Source organism: Scyliorhinus torazame, chromosome 13 (genome assembly GCF_047496885.1).
Source record: "Scyliorhinus torazame isolate Kashiwa2021f chromosome 13, sScyTor2.1, whole genome shotgun sequence".
Classification (NCBI taxonomy): domain Eukaryota; kingdom Metazoa; phylum Chordata; class Chondrichthyes; order Carcharhiniformes; family Scyliorhinidae; genus Scyliorhinus; species Scyliorhinus torazame.
The window spans coordinates 142,346,731-142,365,678 of NC_092719.1; the positions used below are offsets into that span (position 1 = coordinate 142,346,731).

The window sequence follows — 18,948 nt, forward strand, 5'->3', positions numbered from 1 at the left end:
CCAGGATCTCGTCCTCGTTTTCAGAAGCTTTCTGCTGCACCTTTCTAATCGCCGCCCCTTGAGCCTTCTGGGTCTCCACCAGCCTCTAAATCGACGCTTTCGTTGGGGCCAGCATCTCTGCTTTCAGCTCCGCAAAGCAGCTTTTCAGGAACTCCTGCTGCTCCCGCGACCATTGCGCCCACGCTGCCTGGTCTCCCCCCGCCGCCATCTTACTTTTTCGCGCCCGTTCTCCTCTCTTCTCCAAGATCACTTTTTTGACCGCTGCACTCCTGGTCCATTACATACAGTGCTGGGGGAACCTTACTGCTGCCTTCCCACACCGGGAATCATTGTTCAAGTGCCACTGGGGCTCCTCAAGAGGCCCAAAAGTCCGTTCACAGCAGGAGCTGTCGAACGTGCGACCTACCCAGGCATAGCCGCAACCGGAATTCCCGGCCATTGTTCTTTTAATCCCTCTCTGGAGGAAAACAGGCACTGCAGGAAAAGATTGGTGATGAATGACAGCCCGTCTATGTTGATTCAGAGACTTGTGTGCAAAGGTGACCCAGAATTGAACTGACGTACAGCAGTGCTGAAAAGGCATCCCAATTGTGATCGCCAATAATGGGCAGGAATTTTATGTTGAACTTTAAGCTTTTAAATGTTTGGTTTTTTGGATGTAAAATAATCAAATAGTTTCACATTTCATAAAGGTTAAATATTTTAAATCCAAAATAGAATGTTGATGTGAAGAAAGATTCTTCGAGAGAATGCATTTCATCTTGAGCAGCAGTCCAAAATGAAGGATAGTTTTTTTAAAAATCAGCTCTTTTTACACCCCACCTGGCTTGTGTTCTGCTGAAGTCCGACTTTACACCAATTGAATTTTTATATCCATATAAAATACACATATATGCATGCACATATATGAAAAAAGGTAAAATTCAAATAAATTGCCTGTAGTCAAGTTCCATTTTATTTAGGAGCTCGAGGTGTATTGTATGATGAATCGGTTAACGAAATGAAATATATTCCATTTCGAATTATTTCATACTCTAACCATGGTCATTTTTTTTAAAGTGTGAGGTTGCTGCAACATTTATTGCAGACTTATCTTTTAAAAGAAAAGCTACAGAAGAAAAATTAATGCATTTACATGCATAAAATATTAGATTTCTAGTCCAGCCATGGTCAGCAACTATAATTGATTAAAAAATATATACATTTTCTTCCATGGACTTATGACAGCTCTGCTCCAGAATACCATTCAAAACATGGGCATACAGGTTAGCTTGGTATTAATTCAATGGAAGATGGTTGTTCTATATGAATCTGTCACGCTAGAAAGAAGTGATTGAAACTCTATCAAGGTCTTTGTTGCATGGTGCATCGTGTTCCTGTTGAGTGCTTGCAATGTCACTCTAGTGGGAGAAACTTAACCAAAGGCAAATAAAATCGAAGCATTGTGATCAAATCTGAACATCAGATTTGAATTTGAGTGAGAAGTCAAACCTGCTGAATTCTCTATCAATTTGTCTTTGATTAGGAAGTAGACCTGTACAGATTGCGCAGCCAGGATAAGCTTGGTCTCACAGTATGCTACAGAACAGATGATGAAGATGACATGGGAATATATGTAAGCGAGGTAAGAAGCACGTGTTGTATTACTTTTAAAAAAGAAATTTACTTTTGGCTGCAGTAACGTGTACAATAGGAATGACGAGGTCCGAATTATTCAGTGTAGAATGTTAAATTGCCATAACTGTCATGACTACAGCTTTGTTATTTTTCAGCATGTCCACAACGGTTGTTACCAAATAAAACAATCCAATTGTCTAATTAAATGTTGACTCCTTGGCAACAGATAACAAAAAAAAAGTGCGCCAACATTTCACGCTTTAGGAAAGGGGATTTAAAGCGAGTCTCTCAAAAGAATAGTCAAACTCAGCAATGCAGGTTTTTAAGTATAACTAGAGGAGTTCAGTGTTGCTGTCACTTAGGTTATAGGTGCTGCTGGTTTCCATTAGTACAACAGGGTGCAAATAAAGTGTGCATTTTCTAAAAGTACCATGCACATAGATCACAGGCAGTGCAATAAAACCTAATGAAGTGCAACATTTTGAAGTTTGGCATTTAATTCAGAGAATAAATAAAATTGAGTATGAAATTAATTGTAGAAACCCCAAGTTATTTTTGTCACCAGTCACTCTCCAGAAGGCAATGAACGATATTTTAAAAATGCCTTCCCCTTGATAGTGCCCAGTTGATAATGGCTGAGATATTGATTATTGTGTTTCTGACTTTTTAAACCTGATTTTGTGCAGATTTTGATGGGAAAAATGTGAGAAAAATACCAAGTTTAACTTGCTTGTAAAAAAATGTTTTTAAATACTGATGTATTAAAAAAAAAATTATTAGGCACGAAAGTAAACACACGAAGGCGACCTTAAATAAATAAACCAATCAATGAGAAATGACTTAAAAAGGAAATGAGAAGTGTTCAAAATTTGCAAGAGGAAAGGAGAGGCAAATAAAGGAACATGTTAAAATTCAATTTGTGGGGAAGCAAAAGGAGTCTGGAATTAACAGTACCTCCAAAGACAAAACATAACGAGCAAACTAATATATAACTGATATCAAGTATTCAAAAGAACAGATCCTATCTGCTGAAGCCCCTGGACCGCTTTGAAGAAGTGCACCGTGGAACTGAGACACAATTTCTTCAATCTAATTTGACATCAATGCTTTAGACCAGCACATGAGTGTATTCAACAGAACCCTGAAATATAATTTCCCCCTCCACTTCCTCACTAAAAGGTATCATAGTGCACCATGGCACTTGGTTAGAAAACACAATGATGGCTGTAACTTAAGGTGGCTGTGCAGGACACTTACCTGCCTGGGTCTCCTCTGGCTCCAGCTCCACTTCCTGGTGTTTTTACTTGGATTGAAAGCTCCAGAAGCACTCTTGTTCAGGCTGCCAATTAAAGGTGCAGTCGGGTCCTGTTAATGTAAGAAAGGTGCCCGCCTCTTGCCGTAACGGGTTAAAATTGGGAATAGTGGATTTCTGTAGCTTTCCAGCAGGCAAATGACCTGGGCAGTTTTAACTGTCCATCAGTTAGGATGCGACTGGAGGGAAAGAAGTAAAATAGCCCACATGGAGTAGACCTCCTGGTATGGTAGTAGAAGCAATACTCTTGGAATTAAATAATAAACATTTAGAAATTGTGCAGGGGAGTTAAAAGGTTGTTTCTGGGTAGATAGATGAAAATGCAGGAAGTGAACTTCCTTGTCTGTATTTGACTTCTGGCATACAAGGTTAACAAAAACAGAAGCAAAGTATTGTGGTGCTGGAGGCCTGAAATAAAAACAGAAAGTGCAGGAACGCTCCGAAGAATAGTCCTATTGGACTCACATAATGTTTCCCTCTCCACACATGCTGCTAGACCTGCTGAGTTTTTAACAACACTTCATTTTTATTAAAACCAAAAACAGATTTTATTTCAGGACGCATCAGAAGGTTGTAAGATGTGGATTTGCAACGTAATTATTTCTGTGTTGATTTACCAATCTTACCTGGCTGAGAATGAGAAAATCTTAATCACTGCTGAACCTATAAATTGTCCATGGCAGGGCAGTTTAGCAGAATTGCGGACAATAGTCCTGCCCTCAAAGACGGAAACAGTGATGCAAAGTAACGTTGGAAAGGAGAGCAGAAAAGAAATGATTGAACTGAACTTTAAATAAAAAAACTGTTTATTTTCAGATTGATCCCAACAGTATTGCAGCAAAGGATGGCCGCATAAGGGAAGGGGATCGAATAATTCAGGTAAAGAATTGCTTGCTCTATTAACATAGGTGTGAGTGTATATTTGTATCTTTATTTATACATTTTGCAGAAATTTCTCGCAACTTGTGCGGTTTAGTAGCGACGTATTTTAAGGGTCCTTCCTGTTTATTCCCTTATTTCCCCATTCTTTTATTGTGCCATTATCATTTTGAGCCTTAGATGATTAAGTCAAGCAGCAGAGAGAATTAGGAATTCAGAAGTTACAGGAGAGAACATTCTGCTGGTCTGCTTGTTTGAACAGGAGTTTCTAATGATTTCCAAATCTAATGATTTGGAGTTGGGGACTAAGGGCAATGTGTCCAAGTTTGCAGACGACACTAAGATAAGTGGTAAAGCAAAAAGTGCAGAGGATACTGGAAGTCTGCAGAGGGATTTGGATAGGCTAAGTGAATGGGCTAGGGTCTGGCAGATGGAATACAATGTTGACAAATGTGAGGTTATCCATTTTGGTAGAAATAACAGCAAAAGGGATTATTATTTAAATAAAATATTAAAACATGCTGCTGTGCAGAGAGACCTAGGTGTGCTAGTGCATGAGTCGCAAAAAGTTGGTTTACAGGTGCAACAGGTGATTAAGAAGGCAAATGGAATTTTGTCCTTCATTGCTAGAGGAATGGAGTTTAAGACTAGGGAGGTTCTGCTGCAATTGTATAAGGTGTTAGTGAGGCCACACCTGGAGTATTGTGTTCAGTTTTGGTCTTCTTACTTGAGAAAGGATCTCTGGCACTGGAGGGTGTGCAGAGGAGATTCACTAGGTTAATCCCAGAGCTGAAGGGGTTGGATTACGAGGAGTGGTTGAGTAGACTGGGACTGTACTCGTTGGAATTTAGAAGGATGAGGGGGATCTTATAGAAACATATAAGATTATGAAGGGAATAGATAGGATAGATGCGGGCAGGTTGTTTCCACTGGCGGGTAAAAGCAGAACTAGGGGGCATAGCCTCAAAATAAGGGGAAGTAGATTTAGGACTGAGTTTAGGAGGAACTTCTTCACCCAAAGGGTTGTGAATCTATGGAATTCCTTGCCCAGTGAAGCAGTAGAGGCTCCTTCATGAAATGTTTTTAAGATAAAGTTAGATAGTTTTTTGAAGAATAAAGGGATTAAGGGTTATGGCGTTCGGGCCGGAAAGTGGAGCTGAGTCCACAAAAGATCAGCCATGGTCTCATTGAATGGCGGAGCACGCTCAAGGGGCCAGATGGCCTACTCCTGCTCCTAGTTCTTATGTTCTTATGTTCAGACCTTTTGGCACCAGAGAAAGAGAAATGGGGTGGGACTCTGTTTGATGGATTGGTGGGTGGCCAATGAACTGACCAAAAGGCCGTATTCTGCCCGGTAACAGGTGGTGATTGGATCCTATCCCAATGGAATTATTTTCAGAGTTCCAAGGAGCTCAGTTTGACTCCTAGCAACACCGGAACAAGGTCCTGCCCTCGCTCCTCTGTGTTTCCTCTAGAAAGTTGTGTTGCTGTATTCCTGAATGAATAAATCTACAGGAAAACAATTACAGGATGCAAACAGAGAAAAGAACCTTCTCTCTCTTTCTCCAGAAAGGTTTGCTGTATTTCTGAAACTACAGAGACCTGAATGAATCTGCAATAAAAACCTCGAACTGAAAGAAAAGTTTGAAGAGGAATAAGGCACTAGAACCTATCATCTGAAACAAAGACTCTTTTTCCCTTCTAGTTATGATTTTTGACTCCTGTCCTCTGTATTTGTCTGCCTTGTGTGTGTGCGTGTGTACAGTGGGTGGGAGGCAAGTTAAGGTGGAGAATTAGGAATTAGATAATAACTAATCAGTTGTATTTGATGCATATTTCATTATAGTTCTTGTTATTAATAAAGATTCATTGTGTTCCCATTTACAAACCTGGTGACTGTAATTATTGGGCAGCCAAGAACCAAAGACTTTGGGTATTTTTCTCAGCATTATCGGTTAATTCACTTGTGTTGTGACTCCAGGTCAAGTGGGGTTGCGATGCAATGAATATGGTCCGAATGTTGACCTGGTACATGCTACGTTGTGTTAAAGTTGTAGAAATGCAGTTAGGCCACTTCGACAAATATGACAACCAAATTATTGGGGCCTCTGCTTTTTGACACAATTGCGACAAGCTTTACAATGTTGATTGCCGATGCTTTTCTTTCTGAGAGAGAAAATCAAATTGAAAATTGTCAGGGGTTGACTGCTGCATTTAGGTCACTAGTTGGAGTCAGACTCGAGTTGGTCAGATATCAGATCACTTGTCATTTTTGTTGTTAATTCTTGTGTACATTAAATGCTGCTAAGAATTTACTGCTGAATTTCTGAGGCTGGAGCTCCTGAACAAATGAATGTTTGTTTTAAACCTGAAAGGACAAGAGTTTGGGTTCCTGTTTATTGAATCATGTCATTATGTAATTCCCCCATTTGGAATAAACTAATTAATGATATTTGTCAAGGAAGCCCACAGTTTGATGGCTAATCACTACCTTTCACTGTTTCGATCAGCCAGTTCCGTTACATTTAAGCCAATTGAATAGTGATTCTTTATCTTCTGTAGATAAATGGCATTGAGATCCAAAACCGAGGGGAAGCCGTGGCCCTGCTGACCAGTGAGGAAAGCAAAAATATTTCTCTGCTTTTGGCACGGCCTGAGATGCAGGTAAGGGAATTTGTCTTTGTCGAACGGGCCATTCATTGTTAATTTACAAAGTCCTTCCGTGAACCCCAGCTTATCTTGGGTACTTGCACATACTCACTTACTTGCACCAGCACAAGCATAAAACCACAATATGTTCAGTTTTTTAATGAATGAACATTTGACAACTCTGGAATTAAGGAGGAAACATTATACATATAAATGTGTGTGTATATACATTGGTATATCAGTTGCTTTCAAGGAACACAGTCAAAAGAAATGTATTTTTTATTAGTATAGTAAAGGGATTTCATTATTTCTGAATTAAAAATAATCAACGTGTTGTGTAAAAATTGGTGAAGGTGCAATTATCCTGTATTGGTGTTGCCCCTCGAAAGCAAGAATAATAAACACAGGCACGCTAGGAATTATCCGAGGGTTTCTTATGCTCGGTAACCAGAACCTTGCTGAAGGTACAGCAGCAGAGCAGGAGACGCCCTGAGGAAAGTCTCAGTGATGGGTTTGAATGTGTGTGTGATTTGAATACAATCACTTTCATTAATATGAAGAAGTCATCATTTCAATCTTATGGGCTTGCTATCCTTTTACTTCATTCAGATTTGTGCACAGCATTTTATCACATTTTTGACACATCCTTCAGGCCACTCCAATGATTGGGCTGTGTTTTCCCAGGTTTTTTGAGATGGGTTCAGAGTGGACAAGTTCCAGGAATGATCATTGGGTTGAGAACCTAATGTGATCCCGTCTACTTGGAGCTCTCCGGGACAGTTTGTTAGTCCACTGGAGAATCCCTGTGGGTCTAGAGGCTAATTGTGACAGTTTAAAAGGCAATTAAGAGGTTTTTTTGAGCATGGAGTCCCTCTCTGTCTCCAGCGCAAAGTTTACAGGCTACATTGCAGCTTGCCAGGTTAGAGAAGGTGAGGGCATACTACAAGTCAGTGTAAAGTTAAGCTGAAATGATACGAGCCATAGAAAGAGTGAAACCTGTACGTCTGAGGTCAGCCACAATGAAAGGCTTAGGGGAGCATTTCTGTCAGTTAGAACTCACTGATTTTATTGGGACAACAACTTTACACGATTATTGCATTTGCTTTGCACACCTCATGAGGGTCATCTCACCTTATTGCCTGTGTGGCTTTCCTGTGCCATGGGTGTAAATGTATTGATTTGCCAAATCGCGAACAGCAAGGACTATCAACAAAGAGTAGTTTATTCACCACTAGCTCAGCAGCTACTTCAACACATGTACCCTGTCCGCACTCCCAGTGGTAGCTTCTGCCACATGAGATCTTTTGTAGCTGCATTCTCATGTGACCACTCAGCCTACAATGGGGGTCTACAAATGTTGATGTTGGTTGCACCTCTGAGGAGAAGGTGCAGCTTGCCCCAGTTCAGCAGCAGTTGCCTCTCCACAGCCGCATGCAGCTGCATATTACAGAGAGTCATACAGGTTTACAGCATGAAAACAGGCCCTTCAGCCCAACTTGTCCATGCCGGACAGTTTTTGCCACTAAGCTAGTCCCAATTGCCCACATTTGGCTCATTTCCCTTTATACCCATCTTTCCCATCTAAATGCCTAAATGCTTTTTAAAAGACAAAATTGTACCCGCCTCTACTACTGCCCCCGGCAGCTCGTTCCAGACACACACCACCCTGTTTGTGAAAAAAGTATTCCTCTGGACCCTTTTGTATCTCTTCTTGCTTTTCATCAATGTGCCATGGGTCACCTGGGTGCTTTTATAATAGAGCATCACATTGAGCTGAAGTTATACTAACTGCAGAATGAAAGTGCCAGCAGTGTTGACACTATTTACTGGAACCTGCCCCGTTCCTCATGTTTCAGTGCATTCAGAAGATTGACTGAAACCTCACTCCGAAGTCAGACTGCTACTAATATGTCGCTGCACGATCAAAACTACTTCACATAGAAACACAATAATGTAACTGCAGTCTAATTTCAATACCAACAGGTGGACTATAAGGAAAAGAAAAATCAAAATTAGAAGGTCAATTAACAGGGATGTACTTTAGAAATATTACTTACAGTTATTATCATTGTAAAACTGATCCTGCTACATTGCTCTTGGTTCTGAAATTGAATCCAACTCAAATAATTATAGTAAACATCGTCCTAAAGGGAACATGTTCCGAAAAAGGTAAAGTTCAACATGTAAGATTTCTAACGAATTGCCTGAGAGAAGAAAATGTTGATCACTTTTTAAACTTATCAGTCTATTTAAAAACAGAAAATTCCCTGCTTAGAAATGCTTCCAGGCACCAGAAAAATAGTGCTTGATCACAGTTGCACAGGTTTGTTGAGCTGTCCATCTCCCATGTTTATTCCGTGGATAATTGTTTATATATCTATGCACCATCAGCTCGATTGTGTGGGCTTGGAAGAAGTTAATTTGCTTCATCTAATGTTAAATCCCCCTCTTCAACTGCACTTGTAATTATTGTGATTACTGTGGATTCAGTTACAACATGACTGGTCTGAACTGGTCCCCATGCCAGGTCTTTCGAGGAAAGGCTTGCTTGTGCCATTTCTGGTCCTAAAGAGGACTGAGTCTTGTGGAAGTCCATGAATTTTAGAGATAATGGGATGATGGTGTTTGTTTTTAAGTAATGTTAAGATGAAGCTACCATCAACTTCCAACAACTGCAAATGTGCAGTCACATGTATAAATCCAACATCTCAGGGACTGCAGCGGTTCAAGAAGGCAACTCCCTATCACTTTCTGAAGGGCGACGAGGGGTTGGAAATAAATACAGCGATGCCCACATCCCGTAAATAAATTTTTTTAAAAGAAGTTCCTGTCTGAGTTGCCCTGCTTCTTCAGAAACTGAACAATAATTGTACTGCACTGAGAGATTCACCATTGAAATATATGGGGCGATGTCCGCCGACCGGCGCCAAAAACGACGCAAATCAGTCCGGCATCTCGCCACCCCAAAGGTGCGGAATCCTCCGCATCTTGACCAGCCGAGCCCTTAGCTTGAGGGGCTAGGCCTGCGCCGGGCTGATTTCCGCCTCGCCAGCTGGCGGAAAAGGCCTTTGGTGCCCCGCTAGCTGGCGCGGAAATGACATTGCCGGGCGGCGCATGCGCAGGAGCGTCAGCGGCTGCTCATGGCATCCCCGCGCATGCGCAGTGGAGGGAGTCTCTTCCGGCTCCGCCATGGTGGAGACCGTGGCAAAGGCGGAAGGAAAAGAGTGCCCCCACGGCACAGGCTCGCCCGCGGATCGGTGGGCCCCGATCGCGGGCCAGGCCACCGTGGGGGCACCCCCCGGTACCAGATCGCCCCGCGCCCCCCCCAGGACCCCGGAGCCCGCCCGTGCCGCCTTGTCCCGCCGGTAAGAGAGGTGGTTTAATCCACGCCGGCGGAACAGGCATTCTAGCAGCGGGACTTAGACCCATCCGGGCCGGAGAATCGCCGGGGGGGGCCCGCCAACCGGCACGGCGCGATTCCCGCCCCTGCCGAATATCCGGTGCCAGAGAATTCGGCAACCGGCAGGGGCATGATTCACGCCAGCCCCCGGTGATTCTCCAACCCGGCGGGGGGTCGGAGAATCTCGCCCATGGAATGAGCTGAAATTGCTGAACTCACCTGATAAATGTGAACTAAAGTTGCCAAAAAATGGTGGGGTTGTCCATTCTAGAGAGAATACATTTTTAATACATGATAAGTCTTGGCTACTGCCAAGTGCCCCCTCTGTTACTTTAATAAATATAGGACACAATTCTCCCGCTGCGTTGCGCTAAAGCGAGATCACAGCGCGGCCGAAGAATCCCAGGAGAGGCCTGCAAAGAGCCTCCCGACAGGCTCCGTGCCTCGCGAGATTCACTGGAGTTCTGCAAATTAGGACTCCACCCCAAATGGGAGGGGAACCAAATGACGCTCGCGCAAGTAGGTTGTAAAGCTACGTACTATTTATCTGCCTGGGATCCAACGGCCTCCCCAGGGAGGCTGCAGCCCGGCACCGATCAATGCGGGTCCACACAAACGTGGACCAGGCGGAACGGCATCTGGGGGGATGGTCCACCCGGGCCATCGGAGACCCTTGGGTGAGAACATAGACATAGAACATAGAATATACAGTGCAGAAGGAAGCCATTCGGCCCATCGAGTCTGCACCGACCCACTTAAGCCCTCACTTCCACCCTATCCCCGTAACCCAATAATCCCTCCTTACCTTTTTGGTCACTAAGGGCAATTTATCATGGCCAAACCACCTAACCTGCACGTCTTTGGACTGTGGGAGGAAACTGGAGCACCCGGAGGAAACCCACGCAGACACTGGGAGAACGTGCAGACTCCGCACAGACAGTGACCCAGTGGGGAGTCGAACCTGGGACCCGGCTCTGTGAAGCCACATTGCTAACCATTTGTGCTACCGTGCTGCCCATGGTAAGTTCAGGATGGCTCCATGACCCTCCCCCTGGAACATGGGCATCTTGTCTCTGCCACCGTGGCACTGCCAGGTTGTCTGGATGGCACTGCCAAGCCATCAAGAGCACTGCTCAGATGTCAGGGGGGCCTGAGTGCCAAGGTGGCACTGCCAAGGGTCAGGGGACACCCTATATTTATTAAAGTAACAGAGAGGGCACTTGGCAGTAGCCAAGACTTATCGTGTATTAAAAATGTATTCTCTCTAGAATGCCCACAAAGCAAGGGTAGTGGGGAGGTTTGAAGGGTGGGGGAGTGCAGGGCAAGTAAGTAGGAGACTCTGGGAGGTTGGGCGGTGATGGGTGGGGGTCCTAGAAGGGAGAGACTGCTGTAAGGGGACACCCTCAGGGACCCCACAGCAGGGTGCCCTCACTTTGGGGTCTGGGGTAGTGTCCATGTGTGTGGGGGGTGACATTGCCCATGGGTGAGGGATGTGGGTGACCCACAAGCTCACTGAGAGATTGGGGCACCCTTTCAAAATGGTGGCCTGATATCGGAGTTCCTCCCCAGTATGGAAAAAAATTCTAAGTGTGGGCTAAACCAATGATAAACTCCCTCGGGCCCAATAAAGTGACTAAGCGTCATTGAATGGCGGTGGGGAACTCACCGGCAGGAATGTCCCTGAAAATCCACCACAAATGAACTTAGAAATCTTCGGGGAGGATCGCACCCATAGCCTAATTCCTTCAGCTTTTAATTGTTGCTGGAGATTTTTTTTAATGTATTCTTTCTTTAACATTCCCTTTATATTTGTTTCTCTCTATATGTAGCATTTTTCCTTTATTCTACATTTCGTACCTGATTTCACGTTGAATTAAATATTCTACGTGACACTTACTTCCTAGTTCAGACTCTACTCTGCTCGTTCATGATTATTCAACCTGATTGGTCAAAGAGTTACACAATTGCTTGCCCTGATCACAAAGATCACAAATACGGGGTTGCTGCACTTTTTCAAAAGTAAGCTGAAAGATGCATCCCAGGAAAAAGCCTGTTAATAATCTGTGGGCAAGTCGGTTCGCTACAGATTGCAAAGTCTCACCCACTATTGTACAGGATGTCTAAAAACAACTGAGGCTGTTCAATTAACAGTTAGGAATGTTAATTTTGTCCCCAAAATAGGGATCATGAATTTATTGTCTCGAAATGAAAATTCACAGGTAATTGGCATGTTGCATAAAGCAGAAACCATAACAGGAAAATTGCGCACAGTCTTTGTTGATTGTGTGTGGTTGGACTGGACAGTCTGATTGTCGAAGTGTGGACTTCCGGTTCTTAACCATGACACTGATAACTTAGAGGGTTTTCTCCCTAATTATCCTTTACTTTTCCTTTAACCTTATGACCTTCGTCAGTATCTACATATTTTCTGTAATAAGGCTCTTTTGCTCAACTGCCTAATTTATGTATTTTCTGCAGAATTTCTGGAGTACATCTTTCTTCCTGTTTGTTGTTTCGGTAGGTGGGTAGTGTCTCAATGGATTATCATAGAATCCCTACAATGCTCAAGGAGGCCATTTGGCGCATTGAACCTGCACCGACCCTCTGAAAGAGCACTCTATCTAGGTTCGATGCCCTGCAACCCCGTAACCCCACCTAACCTTTGGACATGAGGGGACAATTTAGCTTAGCCAATCCAACTAGCCACACATCGTTGAGTTGGCTTTCAATTAAGTCAAATGTGCAAAGAATTTCTGTGTCTTTTACCTTTGCTCCCATTTACTATTTCGGTACATGTAAATGAATAGATTATAACAGCCATATTTTTTCTGAATTTTGAAAGTCAACCTTAGTAAATAGGTAATTAATTGTACAACGTTAAAAACGGCTATTCTAGACAACATAGAACATACAGTGCAGAATCAGGCCATTCTGCCCATCGACCCACTTAAGCCCTCACTTCCACCCTATCCCCGTAACCCAATAACCCCTCCTCACCTTTTTTGGTCACAAAGGACAATTTAGCATGGCCAATCCACCTAACCTGCACATCTTTGGACTGTGGGAGGAAAGCGGAGTACCCGGAGGAAACCCACGCACACACGGGGAGAACGTGCAGACTCCACACAGACAATGACCCAGCGGGGAATCGAACCTGGGACCCTGGCGCTGTGAAGCCACAGTGCTATCCACTTGTGCTACCGTGCTGCCCATAAGTCGAGGTTGAGAAAGGACACTTAAATGGTGTTGAGAAAAGGTACTCCAAAAATACACTTGGCTGTAGCTCAAGCAAGTTATGGCAGTGCCTCATTCTTCAAAATCACAACACCATTGTGAACAAAAAGGAACAAAAATAAATGCTCCAGTTCCTCAGTTTTACAGCCAAGCTCCACTTCTGGCAAAAGCACAAAAATAATGACCAATCAACAAAGACTGAAAGAATAGTGACACTTGTGAAAGCAGTGAGCTATAATTCCATGCAATCCCATTACAAAATACAGCTAGTTTCTATTGTGTTATTTTCGTAAACGTAAAATCCAGAGGTCCTTGTTCAGTAATTGCTATGTTATTGTGGTGGTATGTATTAGGGGTCATGTGGGACTGTGAAGCCGTGATGCTATTGGCTGACAGATCCCGGGTCCTGGTTGGCTGCTGACTCCTGGCTCCACCCTGAAGGTGGAGTATAAGAACCCGAGCTTCTCCCCGCTGCTTCATTCTGTTGCTGAACTGCTGGGGACAAGTCTCGCTTAATAAAGCCTGAATCGACTTCATCACTTCTCGTCTCTCTCATAAGTCATTGTGCGCTACAGTTACCCAGAGCATAAGCCATAAAAGTCAGATTGCAATAACTTATAATGGCATCTGGCAGAATCAATCTTCCGAGTTTCTGGCCGGAACCTTGCCATATTTTTTTGGAGTGTCAGGCTCAGACTGAAAACTGACGTGTAGCTTCCCAGTTCCTCAGACCAGTTTTCACTCCAGATCTGGAATGTCTCAAAAGAGAAAAAAAAGAGTGGCCGTGGTTTACTCCATCACGCAGGTGGGGCCTGATGGAGCACGACCCGACTCCACAGAGATTGGGGCACTGTCTTTCAACGATCCTCAATCAGAAGTTACGTTTTACACTTCCCCACCACCACCGCGGACGTATTACAGGCTTCCCCTCTTTCCCCCCAGGACCCGCTCCCAGCACCGTGCCTGCATGTTCCCCTCTCACTGCCCACTCGCCTACCTCTCTTTTCCCCCCCACCCCACAACCACACGTAAATAGCACACACGCACCCTTGAGGTTACCATGAAAACCTGCCCCCAGCGCTGCCAGGCTGGCACTTCCGACCAGTGCCGCAGGCAGCGTCAGGCTACTTCCCGGGCATGTGCCCCTCCCCCCAGGGGCTATATTTCGTTTGCACCCCTGAAGGTATCACCTCCGCTGAAAACCATATTTAAAAGCTGTTGTAAACCTTGTTGATGTAACGTCATGACGACGAAGTATGAATATCTAGTGAAGGCGTGATCATGGGGAGGCCAATTAATAATACTGGAATCCATTTAATTGAGATTCCTGCTCTTTGTGGGCGTGAACCTCATGATATCGGCAACGAGGGATGGGTAAATTGGGATATGCGATTCTCTCCGGATTTTCCGCCCGTATTGCCGTTCTCTCTGATGGCGATCATGGGCTGAAAATCGCACACACCCCATCCCCCGATACCAAGAGCAAATCTGTCATAGCTGCAACCAATTGTTGTATTGCACCACGCAATGGTACTGGTGTAATATCGAGGGAAAGTCTAAATATTAAGGGCAGGATTCTTCGGTCGGCATTGCCGACCCCAAAATCGCGTTCGGCGATCAGCCAGATAATACCCGTTACCGACAAATTGGGTGCGGCGCCACGTTTGCGATGCTCTGCCCTCTCCAAAGCAGCGTGCCGTATCGACATTGCCTGAGGCCCCCCCCCGATGCTCCGCCCTGGACCGGTCACGTTCCCAATGACGTGGGTTTCTCATGGTCTCACCCGTCGGGAACTCGGCATGGCGGCTGTGGACTCCGTCCAGCGGCGCCACAGTCGGGGAAGGGCCGATCCACGGGCAGGGGGGAACTTTGTCAGGGGCAGGGGGCACTGTTGGGGGGTGGTCCAGGGCTCCCGATCCGGCCAAGATGGCACTATTTTGCAGGCCAGGTCCGCATGCGACCTGCACCATGTTGCACAGCGCGATCACTCAGGCTGCTGCTGTGCATATATGCGTGGCCACGGACCCAGCAATTCTCCGGGCCGTATTGGCAGCTAGAGCCAGGTGCTCTACACTGCTCGGATGCTAGCCCCCAGCCAAACGTAGGATCGGTAGCCGTTTTGCGCGAAATGTACAGGTGTAAAACGCCACCATTCCCACGCCGGTGTGAGAACATAGCCTCACAATCGGAGAATCTAGCCCTAAGTTCTAAGCTTTTTTGCTGAAACATTCATCTGTAATATAATGTTGAAATTTTAGTAGTTTTCATTTGCAAGTTTTTGCTTTTGTAATGTTCTTCTGGAGGATGGGAAAACAGGAAGAACAGATTTGAAATAGGTCACCAGTGTATCATTAAATTACAAGATCGTAACAACAGTTTTTTCTTCGATGTTCAAGATCTGCATAGCAGTTTGTACGACAGTCAATAGGCTGTAAAATAGAGCAATCTCTGTTTGGAATAAATAACATTTTGTTATCGTCCTAAAGTTTGAGAGTTCTAAAGAAAACTGGCTCAATGTAATTCCAGATAGTGATTTGCAAGCTGACTTGTTGAACCCCAAGATTTTTAAGTGTGTTTGCTTCTACTGTGTGTCGATCAGTTGCAAAGCACGGTAATCTATCCCATTTATTTATCTGGCTGAGACACCGTGTGTACAAATATCAGATCCACTGGAGATTGCGCAAGATGGGCACCCTCGTGGGGGTGGGCTCAGTGCTGTCAGCCACTTCTGGCGTGGCTTGTGTGCCATACTGTGTTGGGAAAGGCACTCATATCGGAGTCCCTAATTCTGCCAAAAGCAACTGAGCTAGTTCTGTCATGATGTCTTGTACCACTACCGGTTGACGTGATGCCGCACTACTAACTCTGGGTCACGCTGATGCGCCAACAAATTAACTTGCCATTCGCCAAAGATCAATCATTCATCTGCAAGATGGGCCTTGGACCAGGACTACTTGAAGAGTTCTACATGAGGTGCTGTAGACTGACATCTATTGAGGCTGTGTGTTTTGGAAATTGGTTTTAGAGGACTAATACTTCCAGTCAGGAAGTATCCCTGACCCAGGAAAGGGGGCTGTGGTTGCAGTGCTTCTTGATCTGCAACATGATCAAGAAATGCAGTAGAGGATGCAAAAAGGGGAAGCTCGGCAAAGAAGAAGATTGAGGAAAGTGCTCCATGGAAGACCCATAACAGGTTTTCAGCGAGCTCTCCTCGTATTTATTATCTGATCCAGGACCAGTGCTAAAGACAACTCAAGCTGAACAGGAGGTGGTCTCTGATCAACTGTCAGTGATTGGGTGATAGTTCTCAGAATAATGAGCCTATCACAGCTGAATATCAGGAGGTATGTGGCGGCAACAAGAGGTGGGTGGCAGGTTAGCATCAGTGTGTGCGAGTGAGGTGGTGTATCTGAATGTTAGGCACATGTCCCAAGAATGATGAGGGTCTTGTGCATTAAGCAGTGTGATCGGCTGGTAGTTTACAGGGTATAAGAGGTGATGTAATGATGTATTCACTGACTTTGGTCACGTGTGAATTTATTGAACTTATTCTGGAACTGCTGCCAGGTCCTTGTGGCCAGACTGCAGGTAGTTACCTTCCTTGCCATCTGTTTCCACTTCCCCCTAACCTCTCCCCACATGGAAACATCGCCTTTCCCTTCCAACACTGGTACCTCCAGCAAGGCATCTGCGAGCCTTGGAGCCTGCTGAATCTTGGAATAGCCTGTCCTGGCTATAATGTTTCCTCACTTTGATTGTATTGGTGTGAGTTATTTACAACCTTCAGTTATCCAGTGCAGCTTCACTTTAAGAGCGCCATACTTTCTGTAAGAACTGGAGGCTATTTGAAATACATGTCAGCCTCGCACACTCTTAGGTCCTGTTGTCCAACCAACGCCTCGGCAGCACACCGCTCATTTAAATGAGGTGGCAGGCCAAAATTTGCAAGTTGTCTGCCTCCACTGGAAACAACTTGGATAACAAATCATAACCCACATGCTCGAAAAAAAATGCAAATCTGAGGAGCACAGTGGAAGAAGAGTTGATACTGCTGGGCTGCAGATCAGAAAAGTGGCAGAAAATTCCGCATTAAACTTGCAATTTTCTTTAAAAATATATTAAGTAATTGTTCACTTCTAGGTCGAGAGAAAATTCAACTTACTTTGGTATGTTTGACTCATTTGATAAAATATACTAATATATTCCGTATTAATTTTCTGAATTAATTTACAAATGTAATTTTTACCGAATAAGACAATTCCAATGTCAGGTTTTTAATACAGTATCAAAATTTTGTCTCATCTAAACCGAGATTTGGATGGAATTAATGGCCATCTGAAACTTATTTCATGTGTTGTCTAAATGTCTGAATCATTAGTATCGCATGTGAGTGTGATGCCATGGGCGGGATTCTCCGTGCCTCCGCTCCGAAATCGCGATAGGCGTGGGGCGGAGAATGGGCATTGACGCCAAAATCCGACACAATGCCGCTCCCACAATTCTTCGGTCCCCGGAGAATTGCCATGAATCGCGCACACGCAGTCTACACGGCGCAGGTAGTGGGCCATTGATAGAGGCCCCCGCAGCGATTCTCCGATGAAAACTGGCAGAGTTCCCGACACCATGGTTCCAAATGCAAGTTGTTTCACATTTTACTACTAGTTGCTGTTGGAATGCAGATATGTTATAAGTTTATCTTGCTTTTGCCGCAATGCAGTTGGACGAAGGCTGGATGGATGATGATCGAAACGATTTCCTGGATGATTTGCATATGGACATGCTCGAAGAACAGCATCATCAGGCTATGCAATTTACAGCCAACATTCTTCAACAGGTAACAATACTATAACTTGAGTAACAGTTTTTAAAGCTACTACATGGCAAAGAAACGAGACAGATTCAACACTGCTCGCTGGCTATCCTCCACAAGCAGCTTGCCAGAAAGAAAGACTTCAATATTGGCACAGTGGTTAGCATTGCTGCCTCACAGTGCCAGGATCCATACTGATCATAAAGGTTTGATTCTGGCCTTGGGTGACTTTGTTTGTGGAGTTTGCACATTCTCCCCATGTCTGTGTGGGTCTTCTCCAGGTGCTCCAATTTCCTCACAGAGTCCATAGATGTGCAGGTTAGGTGGATTGACCATGCTAAATTGCCCATTAGTATCCAACGGGATAGGATAGAGGAGTGGGCCTAGGTAGAGTGCTTTTTCTGAGGATGGGTGCAGACTTGATGGGCCGAATGGCTTCCTTCTGCAGTGTAAGAGTTCTATGAATATCGCGCTGTCTACCTCACTGTCAACAGCCCTCAGTTAGTCCTGGAAGGTGGGTTTGAATGGGCCAGAGGAATGTTCCCAGTGCCTGTGCAGTCAGGGCAGCATTCTTGCTCGTCCTGGTGTCACACAAGAATCGCTTTTTGAAAGTAACCTTGAAATGTTGAGCGGAGCAGACCCTACTCTTCATTCCCAAATTTCACCAAGGGATTCTTAAACAAGCATCAGGCCCCGAATTAACATCATCAAGAAATCCAACCTCTGCTTTAGAAATCCAGCATTCCAAAAAAAGGACTTAAAAAATGTAGTTTTGGGACTAATGCCTATGCACATTGGGCAGATAACCTTCCACTTTTAAATTGCTATGATCCCAACTTCATGTATTCAAAGTGTAGATATCCTCTGCAGGATTCTCGGTCGGCAGGATCCTTCACTTCGCCTGAAGCGCACCCACGCCAGCAGGTTCCCGATGACGTGGGATGGCCACAATGGGAAACCCCATTGGCTGGCTGCCAGAACGGAGGATCCCGCTGCCAGCAGGCGTGTGTCGCACCGGAAAACAGGGCTGCCGTGACAAGAGAATCC

At 44.7% G+C, this 18,948-nt stretch overlaps 1 protein-coding gene across 3 annotated transcripts in view; it reads left to right on the forward strand.

The window, feature by feature from the left end:
* pdzrn3b (PDZ domain containing RING finger 3b) overlaps positions 1-18,948 on the forward strand; it is a 409,349-nt gene that overhangs the window by 376,697 nt on the left and 13,704 nt on the right. For all 3 annotated transcript variants that reach the window (XM_072472228.1, XM_072472227.1, XM_072472230.1), the window contains 4 exons: positions 1,526-1,624; positions 3,746-3,808; positions 6,371-6,472; positions 17,809-17,925. In XM_072472228.1, the coding sequence (XP_072328329.1) occupies positions 1,526-1,624; positions 3,746-3,808; positions 6,371-6,472; positions 17,809-17,925 (381 nt within the window). The remainder of the gene's footprint in view (positions 1-1,525; positions 1,625-3,745; positions 3,809-6,370; positions 6,473-17,808; positions 17,926-18,948) is intronic.